Source organism: Drosophila tropicalis, unplaced genomic scaffold (genome assembly GCF_018151085.1).
Source record: "Drosophila tropicalis isolate 14030-0801.00 unplaced genomic scaffold, ASM1815108v1 contig_845, whole genome shotgun sequence".
In the NCBI taxonomy this organism is placed as follows: Eukaryota; Metazoa; Arthropoda; class Insecta; order Diptera; family Drosophilidae; genus Drosophila; species Drosophila tropicalis.
The window spans coordinates 2,845,127-2,861,896 of NW_027173338.1; the positions used below are offsets into that span (position 1 = coordinate 2,845,127).

General features: G+C 35.8%; 1 protein-coding gene and 1 non-coding gene across 2 annotated transcripts; both read left to right on the top strand.

Moving 5' to 3' along the window:
• Window positions 1–5,711: 5,711 nt before the first annotated feature.
• LOC137581122 (metallophosphoesterase 1 homolog) lies at window positions 5,712–7,096 on the top strand. The gene is made up of 3 exons (XM_068295292.1): window positions 5,712–6,217; window positions 6,277–6,787; window positions 6,848–7,096. Exons 1-3 carry the CDS (start codon window positions 5,799–5,801, stop codon window positions 7,025–7,027), a joined length of 1,110 nt encoding a protein of 369 aa, XP_068151393.1. The 5' UTR covers window positions 5,712–5,798; the 3' UTR covers window positions 7,028–7,096.
• Window positions 7,097–16,202: 9,106 nt separating this feature from the next.
• Window positions 16,203–16,274, top strand: TRNAC-GCA (transfer RNA cysteine (anticodon GCA)). The gene has a single exon. It is a non-coding gene; the product is annotated as a tRNA-Cys (tRNA).
• The last annotated feature ends 496 nt before the right edge of the window (window positions 16,275–16,770 follow it).

Genomic DNA, 16,770 nt, shown 5'->3' on the forward strand with positions numbered 1-16,770 from the left:
TTTCTTTCTTCGGTCTTGGCTTTGGTTTTTGCCCCATTCTCCCGATGGGCCCAACCCGTTGCCTCCGGCCCCTAACCAATTCGCGTCTGCTTGTATCCTCTTCACTCCTTGGGCTGTCTTTGTATGTGTCATCGGACGTTAAGTGCCGCGGCAAAGAGTTAATCTTGTCGATAATTATAATTTATGGCTCGCTGTGTGTTCACCTTCTTCAAACTGCTCCAACTTTATACATTCGTTTGTATGTATTATGCAGTTCAATTTGGCCTCTTCACTCTCATGCATGTTGTTCTACGACTCACTTTTCGTTATTTTTTTGTTCTTGTGGTTTATTCTTTTCTTTTCCTTTTCCGTGCTTCATCATAATCACAGTTTTTTAATTGGAGTTTCGGCACACAAAAAAAAAAAAAAAAAGAAAAAAACGCATTGACTTTTCTTCTTTTCATTCGTTCATAATGTCAAACTGACAATATTTATGATCCAGATTGCTCATTGTAATTGATCATTGTCTGTGGCGATCATAAACTATATGCGCATGTGGCTATATGTATACATATATACATTTTTTTACAGCTTACCCAATTATGTCAATCACAGTTACGGGCTACTGCCTTTTCTACCCACCAAATACAAACTTGCTAGTTTTTTTTCGGTTTTCAATGTTTTCCCACCTAGTTAGATATCTCGCTTCATATCATAATTTATCATATTGATAAATATTATGGTGCCTTGCCTCTCACACCCCACAGAAAATAATCGTCCCCCCATACGATTGAGTTTTGGGGCAAGACTGTGTGCCGCCAGCTATGAGATAAATGGATGTGAGTGCAACTCAACTAGTTTTGCTTTTATGCCAAAAATGATCAATGTATGGCCATGATCGCTCCTTGTCCTTAATTCTAGGGCACATTAACTCAATTGATGTGATAAATAATCGGCTGGCAAAACAAATGTGCGAAGAGCATTCAGGCAAATCGACTCAAATAAAATGCAGTCTCAATCATAATTTATCAACACAAATCAACGCACAGTGGACAAAAAATTATCTGTAATAACCTTCAGTAAATGAAACTAAAATCTCTTAACTGATTTAAATGTCAATAGTTTCCCTATTCAAAATATGAAATAGAATATTCCAAAGAAGTTATAATAATTCATAAAATTCGAGTAAGATGAATTTCTCAATTTGTCGAACTATTGTATGTATTTAGATGTAATATTGAAAAATTTCTAAATACTCATACTTGAGTCTTCATTTCTAATTGGAAAATTATTAGGCTAAAATAGTTTTCTTATATCACGAACCAAAATTTCGACCACTGTACATCATAACCTGACTAGCTATCCTAGCCAAAACGTTTCTATTTAAAGACCTTGCCATGTGTCTTAACCTCCTCCCCCCTTTAGCAGCGGTCACCCCATCATTTCTTGGGCAAAATCAACGCATCAGCAGCCCAGAGCACTTAATCATGCGAGGTTTGCGTAGATTAACTCATTACTTAACACTTTTCCACCGCCGACTGACGGATGTTGATGAGCATAATTGTGTGGCCACAGCGAAAAATCGGTTAAGGCCTCTGCCTCTGTTTCCCCTCTCACCCAAACTGCACCCGTCGCCGAGGCCCGTCTCCCCGATTTCAGACAAAATGATGGAGACGACAACTGATGAACACCTACAATAGAGCATTCGAGGCATTTGCTGATGTTTTGTGGAGGCGTGCCATCGATTTTGTTGAAGTTTTTCGTTTTACGTTTTTTTGGTTTTTTCGTTGTGCGTGTCAGAAATGTTTCAAATTGATGTGCAACTTCTGCCACCCTCTCCTACTCACAAACACACACTGCCCTTAATGACTCGAAAGATGTTTGTAGTAGTTGTAGCCGCATTAACATTCCTTTTGTTCGGGCATATATTGCATAAACAGGCTTAAGTAGAAGTCACTTTAATGCGACTAAGTAGTAAGTAGCAGAGGGTAGAAGCTACATAGTGCCCAAAAATGTCACAGGAATATGTTTATTCAGTTCATGTCATTTCATTCATATGACTACATATGAATATTAATGATCTTTTTTCTCTTTGCTTGAGCAGATCTGAAATTTGCATCAGGAAGTGAATGAAAGATATATAATTTAGCTGAAGAAAAGCAAATTTACTTCAATAAAGATAAATGCAAAAGTAAAGAAATTATTTTTCAGAATTTTTATAGTCATTTCGTTTGCTCTTTGCATTGCATTAGTATTTTGGTATTAGTCAGTCAGTTATTAACCTTAACTTTTGCTCTTTATGGAGCTTTATCATTTTCAGGATCAGGAGAACTTATAACACTAAAACTTTCCTTTTTAAAGCAGTTGAAATATATTTTGCCACTTGGAATCATCTCTTAATGGTGATCCCAAAAAAAAAATATTTGTATTTTCAAAGGGGAAATTTAAGAGGAAGAAGGTAACTAGCCAGAATTACCTCAACAATAGAGTCCTCAACAATTTTGTTTGGCTGGACATAAGGCAACGGTCTTTGGATTTACTAAAACTAATATACTTACTTTTTTAGAAGGGTATTAAAATAGCAGAGTCTGCATATTAAATTTCAGATTAATATTTGAAGAGTAGATAAAATGTATACCTAAAAAATTTTCCATACCAATTGACTGGAAACATTTGTGGTAAAACTTTGTGGTCTTTAATTTTATTTATTGAATCCATAATTCGTGCATCTAAGAAATTTCTATGCAAGTGTGTGTGTGTGTTGGGGAAAATTTATGTTATTTCTGAACAGATTTACAACAATAATTAAATAAAACTCTCACGCGCTCAATAAAACTATATAAAATGTAGCTGACAGACGTCAAAAACTGAGAAATGCGTGCATAAAAACTACTGAGGAATCGAATCGATGTCAATGGACAGCATGGAAAACAGTGGGAAAATGAAGTGGTATTTGTATTTGATTTTCCTATTTTTCCCGACAACGAAAAGCCTGCACCATTTATGGTCAGAGTCCGTAACCAATTATTTACCAACACATTTCCCTCTATCTCTCTCTGTGTGTGTGTGTGAGTATTTCGCATATCCTGCAAATGCATCGGAAGTGCAGTCAAGAATGTGTTTCGTGTGTGTGTGTGTGCAACCCCTGTTCGGATCTTTGTCCTCGAACCATTTCCACAGCCATTTCGTGTAATTATAGACATTTTTGCAACTATTGTGTTACAAATTTAATGGATTTCTACCTGAGGAATGAAACCAAATTGTCATATATGCAAAAAACGTAACGAGGGAAAATATTTCAACTTACATATACACATTTAAATACCCTAACAAAAGTATATAGTTAGTTTAGGGTATCTTAAAAATCTCACTTTATAGAGGACATAGTAAAACCAATTTAAGACAATAAGTTAAACCTTTCTAATTAAAATAAGTGTTTAGAGTATAAAAGTTTCGTTTTTTTTTTAATCTTTCGCTGAATTCTAAAATTTTTTATTTTATTTTTGCTATTTTGACTTTGTGTGTGAGTTTAATGGATAAGATCTTATATACAATTGCATTCTACCACAAATCTGTGTGCAAAAGAGATGGAAAAAGAATAAGAAAATTGAAAGAGAGACAGACAGACATTTAAGGCAATTCCAAATGTCAATGATCAAAGCATAATTTATAATCCTTTAATAGTTCTGTCCTGTCCACCACAAAGCATTTGATAAATTTCATCTCGCATTGTTGTAGATGAGTAAGCACTTGAGATTCTGACTCCAGGGAGTCAATCCATACATATGTTGAGAATGAGAAACGCGAAAGGAGCAGAGAAATGCACTATCTGAAAGAGTACATTACATTATTCACTCGAAATAACAAAATTATCTGATCGGATGACTAGATTAGTAAAGATTTCTTTGGCTATTGAGCGAATAGTTATTCTGCACTGACAAATCCAATAGGTTTTTATTGTGTCTTTTTCTAAATTTTGGAATCATTTTGTGGCTATTGAAGAAACTTTATATATGTATAACAGGACTACAGCACTTTTATGACTTTTCTATACCCTTTCGATTACCATTATGTTTTGAAACCAAAGTAAGAAACTATTTTTAGAGTTTCTAAAGCGGAACCCAACGTCCCTTTGACTATTTCCATGCCCTGTCCGCCAGGCAGATAATATGTTTAGTGAAAAATAGTATATAGTATGTTAAAAACAAAAGACATTTTAGATTTAAAAAGAAAGTTAATATAAATCGTAGATATTTATTTTTTACAGCTTACAAATATGTATCCAAACTCATTTTGTCCAGGGTATGAGATGATGTTTTCAATAAGGAAAACCAAATGCATATGATTAATTACGAGTGGAGTTTCCCCGACGACTGACTCTCTGACAGCAACCAACAACAACAGCAACAGAAATGATCATTTTTATGTTTCAAAAATAAACATCAAAGCAAAACAAAAGGCCGAAAGTGAAGAAAAAATATGTATAAACTGCAAACTGCGGCAATTGGGCAGAAGCCAAGCCCAATGAGGCTGGCATACGGAGGTATACATACATATATATTATATATATTTTTTTGAAAATCTTGGCGACAGTTGAAAAGTTGTTGTTGCTGCAGCTCTTCGACTGCCTCGTCTTCATTTGGCTGTCTGTCTGAGGCACTGTCCCCCGCCCTCTGTGTGTCTCCTCACTTGTGCCTGTCTGCCTGTCATTTGCTTCCTTCTTCTGCCATTCAGCCAAATTCCGATGGCTGCATGCAAATTTGCTTAAGGGGCCAACGCACAAATCGAGTTGTCGTAAAATTAGCACTTAATGCTTTAATTAATTACTGAGACGTGCGACTTGCGGATCTTCTCCGATCTGAGTTGTAAAGTTTATCGTACTTTTTTCGGTTGTGCCTTTTTTTTTGTGTTTGTGTTTGCGTTTTGGTTTGTTGTAAATGCATTTTGCATTTATTTATGGCCATTGCATGAGCGTAACTCAACGCATCTTCCCCAACCTGCCGCCTTTCTCATGTTTCGGCCACGTCAAGTGTCGGTCCATTTCAGCGGAAAAGAAAGACAGAAGAAATTCATTGACATTTCTCGAATACATTTTACACTTTCACGACAAAAAAAAAAGCAAAAAAATAAAAGAAGGCCAACATTTCTCAAGACGCAGTGTTTTATTGTTTTTTTTTTTTCCTGATGCTTTGATTGTGTCAAGAGTTAAGAGGTAATATGGCCTCCTACTGAAATTTTAAGCAGCAATTTAAATACTACAGATGGAATCTTTTGCACAAGTAGGTTGAAAAGGAGAAAATAGAAAAAACGTAAGCCTAACTGAGGCAGATCCTTCAAGGGAAGGAATAGAGAGAGAGAGAGAGGTATGCATATTTAGCCTTTTGGTTTTTATACCCTTGCAGTGGGCATTATAAAATTAGTCAGATGTTTATAACGTAACCATAAAGTATATATGTATATTCTTAATCAGCATAAGAAGCCGAGTCGATATATCCATGTCCATCTGTCCATCCGTACGTATGCGTTTTACTCAGCCATCTTAAGAGCTATCGGGCTAAATTAGGTTCTTTGGTTTGTGTGTTGCGTAGTGTCACAAGCTAGTGTTGGTAAATTGCTACCAGTTATAAGCCCTGGAGAGAGTTTAATTTAATTTATTGACTGAATAAATAAGCAGACTCAAAAACAACAAACACAAACTTCGATATGCTTCAAGTAGGCAGACTTTTTCCTATTGCCAACTCATAACTGAGAAATAAATTCAATTTCAATTTTCTGTTTGATTTTTATATATATATTTATTGAAATTTACAAATACATTGATGCGTTGGATAATTGGGACTATCTTGATCGGCCTAGGTGCCTTACTATTTTGTGAATATTTGGCAGACTTTGTATATCTTAGGAAATGCAAATGGCCAAAACTTAACCGTCAGAGATACATTGAAGATCCTTTGCAGGCATTGATCTTATCCGATCCCCATTTAGCTGGACCACATATCAATGGATGGCTTGATAGAACCTATACGGAATGGCATATCAAACGGGCTTTTCAGGCTTCTGTAAAATTACTTAAACCCGATGTGGTATTCATTTTAGGCGATCTATTCGACGAGGGGGACAAGCTGAATAATCAACAGTTTCACGAGCATATGATACGATATTTGAAAATTTTTAATCTACCACCAGGCATACCTCTAATTAGTGTTGCTGGTAATCACGATGTTGGTTTCCATTTCAAGTGAGGAAGTCAAAATGATAGTCGGAAGGTTTGGCTAAAGAGTTGCTTTCTCTTTGCAGATTACACCCTTACTATTTGAAGCGATTTGAAGAGAATTTCAACAATTCACTGGTTCATCTATACAGCATAAAAGATGTACACTTTGTACTGATCAATTCAATGGCCTTGGGTACTGATGGTTGCACATTCTGCGAAATGGCCGAAACTGCTTTAAGAAATGTATCGCAAACACTCTACTGCATGAAAGATCCACAGGAGGAGGAATGCAGCGATGCAGCGGATTCTACTCAGTCGTATAGCCAACCGATTTTATTGCAACATATACCAACATATCGCATTTCGGATGATATCTGCATTGAGCACGATGCTCCCTATATGGAAAACTTTCGTGAAAATGTTGATGTACTCTCTAAAAATTTGACAGAAATGTTGGGTGATTGGTTGAAGCCACGTTTGGCCTTTGCTGGTCATTCGCATCACTATTGCCGCAGTGTGAATCGTTTGGGTATAAATGAGTTCACAGTGGCCTCATTTTGCTGGCGTAAGAAAGACTATCCAAGTTTTCTAATGGTAAGTCACTTATATTACTGTACATTTAGCCCATGTTTTTATGAAAATTTTAATCTATAGGCCACCATAACTCCCAATGACTATAAGGTTGCCAAGTGTCAAATACTGCCCAAACAGTTTGTTTATAATTGCTATTATTCAGCTGGTGCGCTCTTGCTTTTACTCACAGCATATAAGTTTGTACTATGTCTGGTCAAGAGTCGTCGTCAAGCCCAAGATGAAGAGCCAAAGGACAGCTAAGTTATAATTTAAATTAAGTGGATTCCATTAATAAAATTGCGTCGAAAAGTTAAGTTTAAATTTCATAAACTATCGGTAAAAGAGTCATCTTCATTCTTCTAAGAATCTTTTCAAAAATGATTATAAATAGTAGCCTATATTAAGAACTTTATCGGTTTAACAGAGGTTTCATGCGAACAAGCGAAATGCGAAATAAACACTGTATAATTTATTATGCAACGTCATTGGCAGGGGCTAATTAATGACCAGAAAACGGATCTGGTCATGTCAGCGCTTATCGGCAGCAACAGCCTACGGACATGCAAACAGACTATATGTGGATGTATGTGTGTATATATGAAGGTATCCAGAGGTGGGGATTTTGGGGTATCGAAAACATTTGCCAAATTAATGCAAATCATGCGAACAGACAACGTAGGAGATTCAGAGGATGATGTTGATGATGATGATGCAGTGGCCGTCGTATCAATACGCGCCTAATGAGTCAAGTGGCCAAAGGATTTTGGTGGGTGCGGGCTACCAAATGGGTAGCCCAGATAAATTGTATTTCGGTTGGCATTATTGTGGCAAATAAATGAATCACATGGCGGACAATCGTCTTGGGGGTCAAGACAACAACAAGCGATAAGACGAAACGGACGACACATGCCTTGCAGTCTCTCACAGATAATCAGACTCAGACTCAGTCTCTGTACGAGTATTCGGTTGGATTTTTGGTTGAGATGAAGATGAGTGGACCACACAGCATTAGTATCAAAATTTGCCTCTATTTCAATTCATCATTCATTCAGTCATGGCTAATGGGAGCGTGGCTTGTATCGAGCCGAGGTGTTTGCGTGTTTGTTTATGTGGGGGGGATTGTGGCATTAATCACGTGACAATTGCGCTGATAGCCAAATAAGATGGAAATGTATCTGTAAATTACATTTTGGTTGAACTTGAACTTTAACCATAACCATTTGTGACCAATGCAAATATGGAAAATTTAAAGAGAACATGATAAACATTTTGGTAATACAGAAATTACAAACATTTGGAATACTGATTCAAGAGATGAACCTATTCCAAATCAAACTTTTCTATGAAAACCGTCAATATAAAGTAGGTAGAGTCAGTCTGGCACTTTCGAGTTCCAAAAAATATAAGATAGACCTGAATCATTATCTTTTACGCTTGGCACTGCGATGAATCCGCTTTTTGAGTTGAGTTGATTCGAGCATGCAAAGTTAAGCTAATGAAACTACTAGGAAAATGGTTAAGTAAAAACTGAAATATTAAAATAAGGTTAACAAAACTTTAGACCTGCCGCTTGGGCACTTGACCAGAAATACCGACCTTGATGATGACATAAGCTGACCAAAATATTCTTAGAATAAAAACAATATAAGAGAACATTTTTTTTTTCTGCCTCTATATTATTTAATATTTTGGAGAAACGCCTCTACTGTGTGGTTGACTGCCCAATCGAATAAAGCAAATTGTCTCTCATTAAATTAACAAACAACAAATTTTCTCCGACTAAAAGTAAGAGATATTCTTTCGTTACTCTTGGTGGGTTTGGGTTTTGCTAATTAAACTTAATATTGACAAATGATGGGGCGTTGGCAAATGGACAATGCCAAGATGTGTCAGGCCAAAGTTTCCGATGTCTGACGCCGCCGCCGCCGCCGTCAAGTGTTGACAGATCTATGGATGGTGATGCCGATGCCGCGATAGTGTTGGAGGAGGTGTAGGCGGACCGGGACGGTAGCTTGTGACATGGTAGCCGCCTTGTCTTCCGCGAACGATGATGATGGTGATGACGATGACGATGGCGACGGCGACGCTGTCGATGTCATCCGTTTCAGATGCGAACCTAAATGATGCATGTTTAATTGCCGTCGCATAAATTACATTTTTCGAGGGTGAGAGTTGAGAGTGCGCCATGGAAGAGTATTAAGAGAGGGGGGACTCGATCTAATTTGCATAGGGGCCGTGCCTGGGCCACACATGCTACAGTCGAAAAGTTTATGTCATGACTTGGACTTTTTGTGTGCTTTGAAAAGGCAAAAAAAAAAAAAAAAACTGAAACAACAAAAGCGATTATGAACTTTCAGCTTTGGTTTTGGTTTTCCATTCATTCTCTCCCTTTTGCTGATAAGTGACTTGCGAAAACCAGTTCAAGTAACAAATTTATTCATCTGTATATGACTAATAAATAAAGTGTAGCAATTCTCGTTCACTTTTTCAGCAAAGTGTCAAGAAATCATTTCCAGAATGGATGAAATTTAAAAAATAAAATTGTGTGGCGGTTTTTTTAAGCAATAGGTAATCAACCTCATAATCAAAACGTGTTTGTATTTTACCTTGTTATGCTAACTCTTGAAAACATGAACGATTTTGATTTACCTGTCATCTGTCTTCTCTTTGTGTAAAATTTACAATGGAATAGAATGTTATGATCCGTTTCATATGGACAATCCATTTATAATGAGCTGACATACATAAGTATATAGTCGAAAACAATCTCTTATACAGAGAGATATCGATAACAGATGAAAAATATTTCAGTTCAGTCGACTCAATTTTAGAAAATCATATGTATATAGCAATAGAAAAATATCTTTTGCGAAATGGGAAAAAGGCATTCCTAAAAATATTTGTCTTAAAATTTAATGAAAATAAGTTGCAAATTTTAATATTTTAATTATATTTTTGTGTCAGTTACCTAACATCTTTAGTATAACATCTGAAACTTAATTTACGTGTTTAGTATATATGTAAATAGTTTACAAATGAACAGCTTACTGATCAAAAGGAACATTTGATCTACTTTATTAATGTATTTAACATTTACTAAGAGTTATTTAATATAAAGATTGAACACAACAATTGAAGGTAGAGTTTAGTGCTAGCTAGGAAGTAGTCCTCCAAGGGTCTTGAAGAATGGATTTGAATTTGTTTTTATTATATTATATATTTAAGTATATATTTGTGTTTCTCTTAGTATCTTAAAAATATTCTCTACCAAAAGCATTTGTAAGAAGTTCAATGGGCTTACTATATTTAGATTTCTTTATTTTACAGGATTCTAATAAGATTCATACCCAAAAAAAGCTTGATTAATTGCACAAGAGAATGACAAAAATATGCTAATGGGAATTTATACAACTGCATAATGCATTTCTATAAACTCTCCCAATTAACCCTTTCACCAGAATCCATAAAATCTATTTCACAATTTGCTCCCAAAATAGGCAACCCAAAATACACAGAGAGCTCTTGAAAATGCATTGCAATTGACACTATAAATGTGTTTTTAAATTGTTGTTGCATTTTGTATAAAAATATTTTGCCAAATTAGCACATCGTTTTTTACTTCCTCCTCTCTGACTCCCAATTGTCTACATGTTGGCTTTATGTACAGCGAATGCACTTCAAAGGGCGGTCTAATGTGTTGATTTTTGATGATAGGCATAAATCATAAATAAAATAAAACAGCCAGAGAGATATAAAAGAAGAAAGGGAAAATAGCATTTTTCAAGGCATTTGCCAAGTGGGTGGCAACTGAATTAATTTGCGGCCATACCCCAGGCCCCTTCCACATTTTCATGTGCCTCACTTATGCCCTCTTTTTTTTTGGCTCTAGCTACTTTGTTGTGTGGCGCTTTCATCAATTTTTCTTTTTCGGATTTTTATGTTTGCGTGTCGAAGAGGCTGAGGCAAAATAAATAAACTTTAAGTACTTTTCGAAATTTGTTATTGTGTAATCTTAAGTAGTTCGGCGTGCATACTCATAAAAACACTCGCAATGATTCACACACACTCACAAACATATACTCACAAAATAAATAGGCAGACAGATAGACAGACACAGACTTTCAACCATGTTGACATATTAATACAATTAGTTTCAGGAAAACACTCGGTGCTAATTTTATAGTTTCTCATCTTTGACATATTCACATAATTCATATTTTTCTTTCATTTCCAGTGCACTTAGCTGCAAGGGCTGCAATTTAGGGGCAGAAAAAGGGGGAACTTTGTACCCAATATACGAGATTTTCATATGAAATAAAATGAATAAATTGATATTTTGGTTATAAAACAAATTCTGTGTTTACGATATACAATAAGCCCATTCGAAAGAAACTATATTGAAAGTGAGCTAAAATTCTTTTTGAGTTCCTTAGCACATGTATTATCAAATTTAAAGAGATTAGAAGACAAAAAAGTCGCTAATACCGTGCTGCTGATTGAGGGATATTCCAAAATTTCTTGAAATTGTAACATCATTTAATAAATGTTTGGAAATTGTCTTCTGCAATACGCTGATGATATGGATCGTCGGAGTCTGGATATAAAAAGTATATAAGAAGACTAAAGACAATGAGGAGAAAGGTTTGACTTGATCAAACTTGAAACCTTTTGTTCGTTGGGTAAAGTAATGAATTCTATAATCTATTTATAATTTAGTTCACATTCAAACGTGCTATAAAATTTGACTAAGAGATATCACAAGATTCAAATGCAAATCACTTAAAATGTCACTTTTTTGACTTGGTTTCGAAACTGTTACATTTTTACCCAACACTTCATCAAATCAACATTTCAGTTTAATTATTTGCCATACAAAACACAATTACTGTGCACAGTTTGTAGTTTTTTTTATTAGATTCCCCTAACGCACAACAAGAACAAAAAAAAAAAAAAAAAAAGAGGGAAAACCAAATTACATGTCAGGCAACAAAAAATAAGAATAGAAATTTAGTTTATAATTTATGAGACATACAAAACAAGAACAAAAAAAATGAGAAAAAAGTGAAACTGCAATGCCAACCCATTTCCGCATTGCGCAGAAGGCTAATCAACATTTTGTATTTCTGTTTTTTAACCCTCAAGCGGAATGACGAACTGCCGCCACCCGGGGTGAGTCTCGTGTTCACTCAGCATCCCCAGCAGCATCGCCATGGGCACAGGAGGTACATTGTAATCCCAGCTGTAAATTTGCCCGATGATCCCGCAACAACCGACAGGATCAATGCCGAACTCTTAAATCATGTTTCTATTTATGTTGTCACAAGAGATTTGCGTTCGGTTCCGCCAGTTAATGAATTCACTAGGAAAAAAAAAACACAACTAAAAAGTGATCCAAGCTTCAGGGTCAGCTCAGCTTTTCTTTTTGGAGAGGTGTTGGTAAGCCGGCTTACAGATAGAACCAGGCTTTTGACACCATTTTATCATAAAGGGAGCTGCTGGTTCTCAAGGGCTGTTTTTTATATGTATCTCAACCCTCTTTTTGGCGTTGAGTCGATCGATCATCCATTTTAATTAGCAACAGCGTGTCGATGGCATTCACAAACTATCAATTTCACTTGAGACCACACTTTTTTTATACACACACAACACACACCCTTCAGAGACTTTTCGTTATTTACATAGACCCAAATCACATGTGACGAATCCATGAAGTGCAATTCGAATTCCAATTCCCAGTTCTAGTTCCATAAACCATTAAACATCCTTACGTTCTTGATGGTCAAAAGGCGTGTCCCATTTTTGGCTCTTCTCTTCTTAACTGAAAGCAAAAGACACAGAAAGAGACTCACACAGAGTTTTAGCTATGGTTTGTCATTGACAGTGAATTGTACGATATGATGATATGGTTATATATGCTAGACACACTGTCCCTCTCCCCCTCCTTAGCCATGACTCTTCCTTTAGAAAGTCAGTAATTTTTGGTATGTGACAGCCGAAAAGAGTGGCCTGCATTTGATAAATGTTAAAGTGAAAATGCGATTTCCTAGATGCTAGATAGGAATCCAAGCGAAGGAATCAAACTTTGCAGATATTTGTTTCTTTTGTTCACATAGCTCCATCAAAGGCAACGAAATGAAACTTAACTAAAGGGAAGAGAATAACTTGTATGCGTTGGTTAGTTTAGTAATGTGTATCAGCTGATACTACTAGTTGAATTTATAAGTCGGCTTGCCTGGTGTACATCGTAAATCTTGATATTACCGATGAAATTTATTTTCAATTGATCGCAACCCTTGTTAAGATGCCATAAAGAAGTTTTTTTTAATTCATTTAAGACCTGCGTGATTGCTTATTCATTTAGATTCAGGTAATATTCAAATGATGATTCATCATGCATTACTTATGCACTTCAATCGAAGCCACTGAAAGGATTAGCCTTTTATAAGATTCAACGATGAGTTTCAAATTTTGTGATGAGCTCATTGGGGAATTCGGTTTTTATTTTTTGTATAATTATTGATTGATCATATTGTTAACTGCTCAACAAGCAGCGAGTTTTCAATTATTTTGTAATATGTATTTTCTGGGCTAACCGCAAACTGTTGTTTTTTTTTTTTTTTTTGGTTTGGGCATGATGCTGGAGTGCATCGGACTGGGCTTGTTGGCCTTTCTTCCCCCCGTGGTGAATACGTTTTGCTGGGATGTTATTGCATTTTGTAAAGTAAACATGGCAAGTGCTGCTGCTGTCGCCCATTGCCACCCACAAATTACACACACACATATACGCATAGGCACACATACAGCTGCACATTATGCAAATATTTACTTTACGTTGATGAGGCTGATGAACGCAGGACGCCACTGCGAACGGAGAAGTCCATTGATGAAGCCACTCCTGGCCTGGAGAGAAAAAAAGAAAAGTGAAATGGGAATGGGCATGAAGGGCGAGGGGATAGCCGGATGGCAACTGGCAAAAAGTGCTGCACAAATAATGTCATACGGCTTCTACGGCCCTGCCTCATTTGCTCTCTATCCAATCCTCACCCCACTCAAATGCTCAATGCACGGAAATTGGCCAACCCCTTTGCAACCTGCTGCTTCTGATGATGATGCTGACTGCGTTTTTTATACCCATGTCACCCATTGTTTAAAGGAGTATATATGTACAGTCAGGAGTTAATACATCGGGAAGGCAAGTACTGAAGAGAGAAGAAACAATATTTCATAGTCAAATAAGAGAAAGGGTTTTTCAACCTTTTATTAAACTAGTATTCGAAGTTTGGTCAGGATGTTAATTTGTAAACGAAGGTTATTTGTGGTACGAATTTTCATAACTTTTATTCTTAATCTTTACTATTATCTCTTCAAGACGAAGCTATCCATTGATAGTTAGTAATCGTTTTGCAATTCTCTGTATTACAGGGTATGAACCAAGTCAATTCTATTCAATGGGACCTTCTTCAGATTTTGTGTGCTGTTTGAGAAACTGATGTTAGCATAAATTTCAAAATTAAAATCGCAACGGTGACATATGCGCAAGGGAGTGGCCAAAAAGGGGGCGAGAAGGGTTGTTGCTTCTATTTTATTTCACTGTTTCTCAATACGCAAGAGAAGGGGAATGATGGTGTGGGTGAAGGAAAGAGGTTTGGTTCAAAAAGTAATTATTTCAGGCAAAAGGCGCTGGCGCCTGGTTTGTCTTGCGTTGCAGCTGTCACTTCATTTTGACATTTCAGGGGCGGCGACATTGGCTCAATTCTGAATTTCTTTTTCCCTCACTTCTCCTCCACCTCATCTGTTTTAGCTTTCTCTTTTTCTCAGCTTGTTTACATGGACAATAATTATAAAATTTTACGTTTTATTGTTAATTGTTGGAATAAATCAGAGTCACTGGAATGCTGTCACCTCCTTGAACCATTGCAATTATAGGGTAGAGTGTGCTTGGGTTTGGGGGTTGCTCTCTTTGGTCTCTTTGTATGAATGGTGGGTTTTTTTGTTTCGATTTAATTGCTTGTTAAAGTCGAATTGTGCTTACGATTGCATGTTGAGTTAATGATCCAGGAATTTGCTGACTTGTCCTCGATGGTCCTTGACAAGGGGTGATAGACGACCTGCAGAGAATGGCCGAGGGATGCATTCAACTTGAAACTTGATTTGTGCTAAATGCATTTTAGAAAATCAATGTCCAGTGTATTTTCGCCTACATAGATATCTTTGCCTCCAGCTGTTATTCTCTCCCTCTCTTTAGGTTATCAAAGTCATTTGCCTTTTTGGTGATAAAGTTTCCTATTGCCATGTATGTAGAGAAGAAGTTTATTGTGTAATTTTCCAGGCAACCATTTCATTTTCATCTTGTCAAAATATTGTTCTCAATTTCCTTAGGCTCTCTATCAATTTTCCTCACAAATTTTTAACAATTTTGGCAACTAACAATGGGCAGAGGAAAAATGTTTGCTTCATTAAATATGAAACTCTAACTAAAAGCTTGGACAACAAAAGAGAATGGGGAAGGGAACCGAATAGAAAGGAAATGAATATGCATCGTATGACCACATTTTGTGCCAAAATCTAAATATGCAGATGTTTTCACCAACTTCTTTTTTTTGTATCCTTAGTGGGTATATTATGATATGTGAAATTCAGGGAATATGTATTAACGTAGACCACCAAGAATCGTTAAGAGCTATAATATATAAATATAAATCACAAAATACCACATATCGTAACTTATGGAAAGATAAATAAAAGATCGAATAATAGAGGCTTGGAAATAGATACCAATTAGTGCATTTACACTTGGAATCTATAGGGTATTCACACAGAGGCTATTCACGTATCATGCAACATTATTTTTTCCAGGACAAATGGAGAAAGAAAAAGTATAATGTAGAGTCAACCAGAGAGATACAAAACGAGAAAGAACTGAGACACTTGAAGTATTAAATAATTTGGTGCCATTGTGTTGACACCATGACTAGGACGAAGCGAAACTGCAAATGCAACTCAAGGCATTTGTGTCTGTGTTTGTATGATGATTTCAAATTATTTCTTCATTTTGTGCAGAAATATGCAAAAAATACACACAGAAAGACAACAAGAAACTGGCACAAGGCATTGTCGTTTGGAGTCGTTGTTATTCGAAGTTTGTGCAAAAGGAGAAATTGGGCAAAACGACTTTGTCATTAAACTTGGGAAATTATGAGGAAAATTATAACCAGATTAGGCAAGAAAATGTATCCTAAAAGAGCAACTTGTCAATTGTTAGTAATTTGTATAATTAATGAATAAAAAGATGATGATTGAGATGAATTGTTATATAATTTATTTTACAACTTATTTATTCTTCATTTAGAATGACTTTAGCTTGGATAAGAGCTACATAACATGAAATATTTATCTTTATTATTTCTTTATCTGTAGAATCATCTTAAAAACATATGGGGATATAGCTCAGTGGTAGAGCATTCGACTGCAGATCGAGAGGTCCCCGGTTCAAACCCGGGTGTCCCCTTGATATGTTTATTTTTATTTGTTTTTTGAAACCCTATCCGAAAATACTTGTATCCTGCATGGTAAATATTATGAGATGGCATTAAGTGTATTACTTTAGTAGTGACATTAATTGATTACCGAAAATTTCGTATTTTAGTATGCATAAGCAGTTCACACTTTAAAAAATCTCTTTAGGAACTTAAGAAACATAAATTATATTGTAAAACAGAAGCTTTTAAGAAAATTAATTTATAACAATTTGAAAGATTCAAAGAACTCCAAATAAAAGTCAATGTAATATTTTCAAAATTATAGTAGGTCCCCGAAACTAAACTTACTTTAACTGATGTTAGATATGGTTAGCTGGTTACTCCAAATTGATATGAAATAAGGCAAGGTCTTCAAGTAGAGCTCTTGAGGCTAATAAGTCGCTTTAGGATAAACAACTTAACTGTTTTTAAAAAAATTTATCAATTTAAAGACTCGCAACTGTTTGTTTACTTAAAGTCACTTAT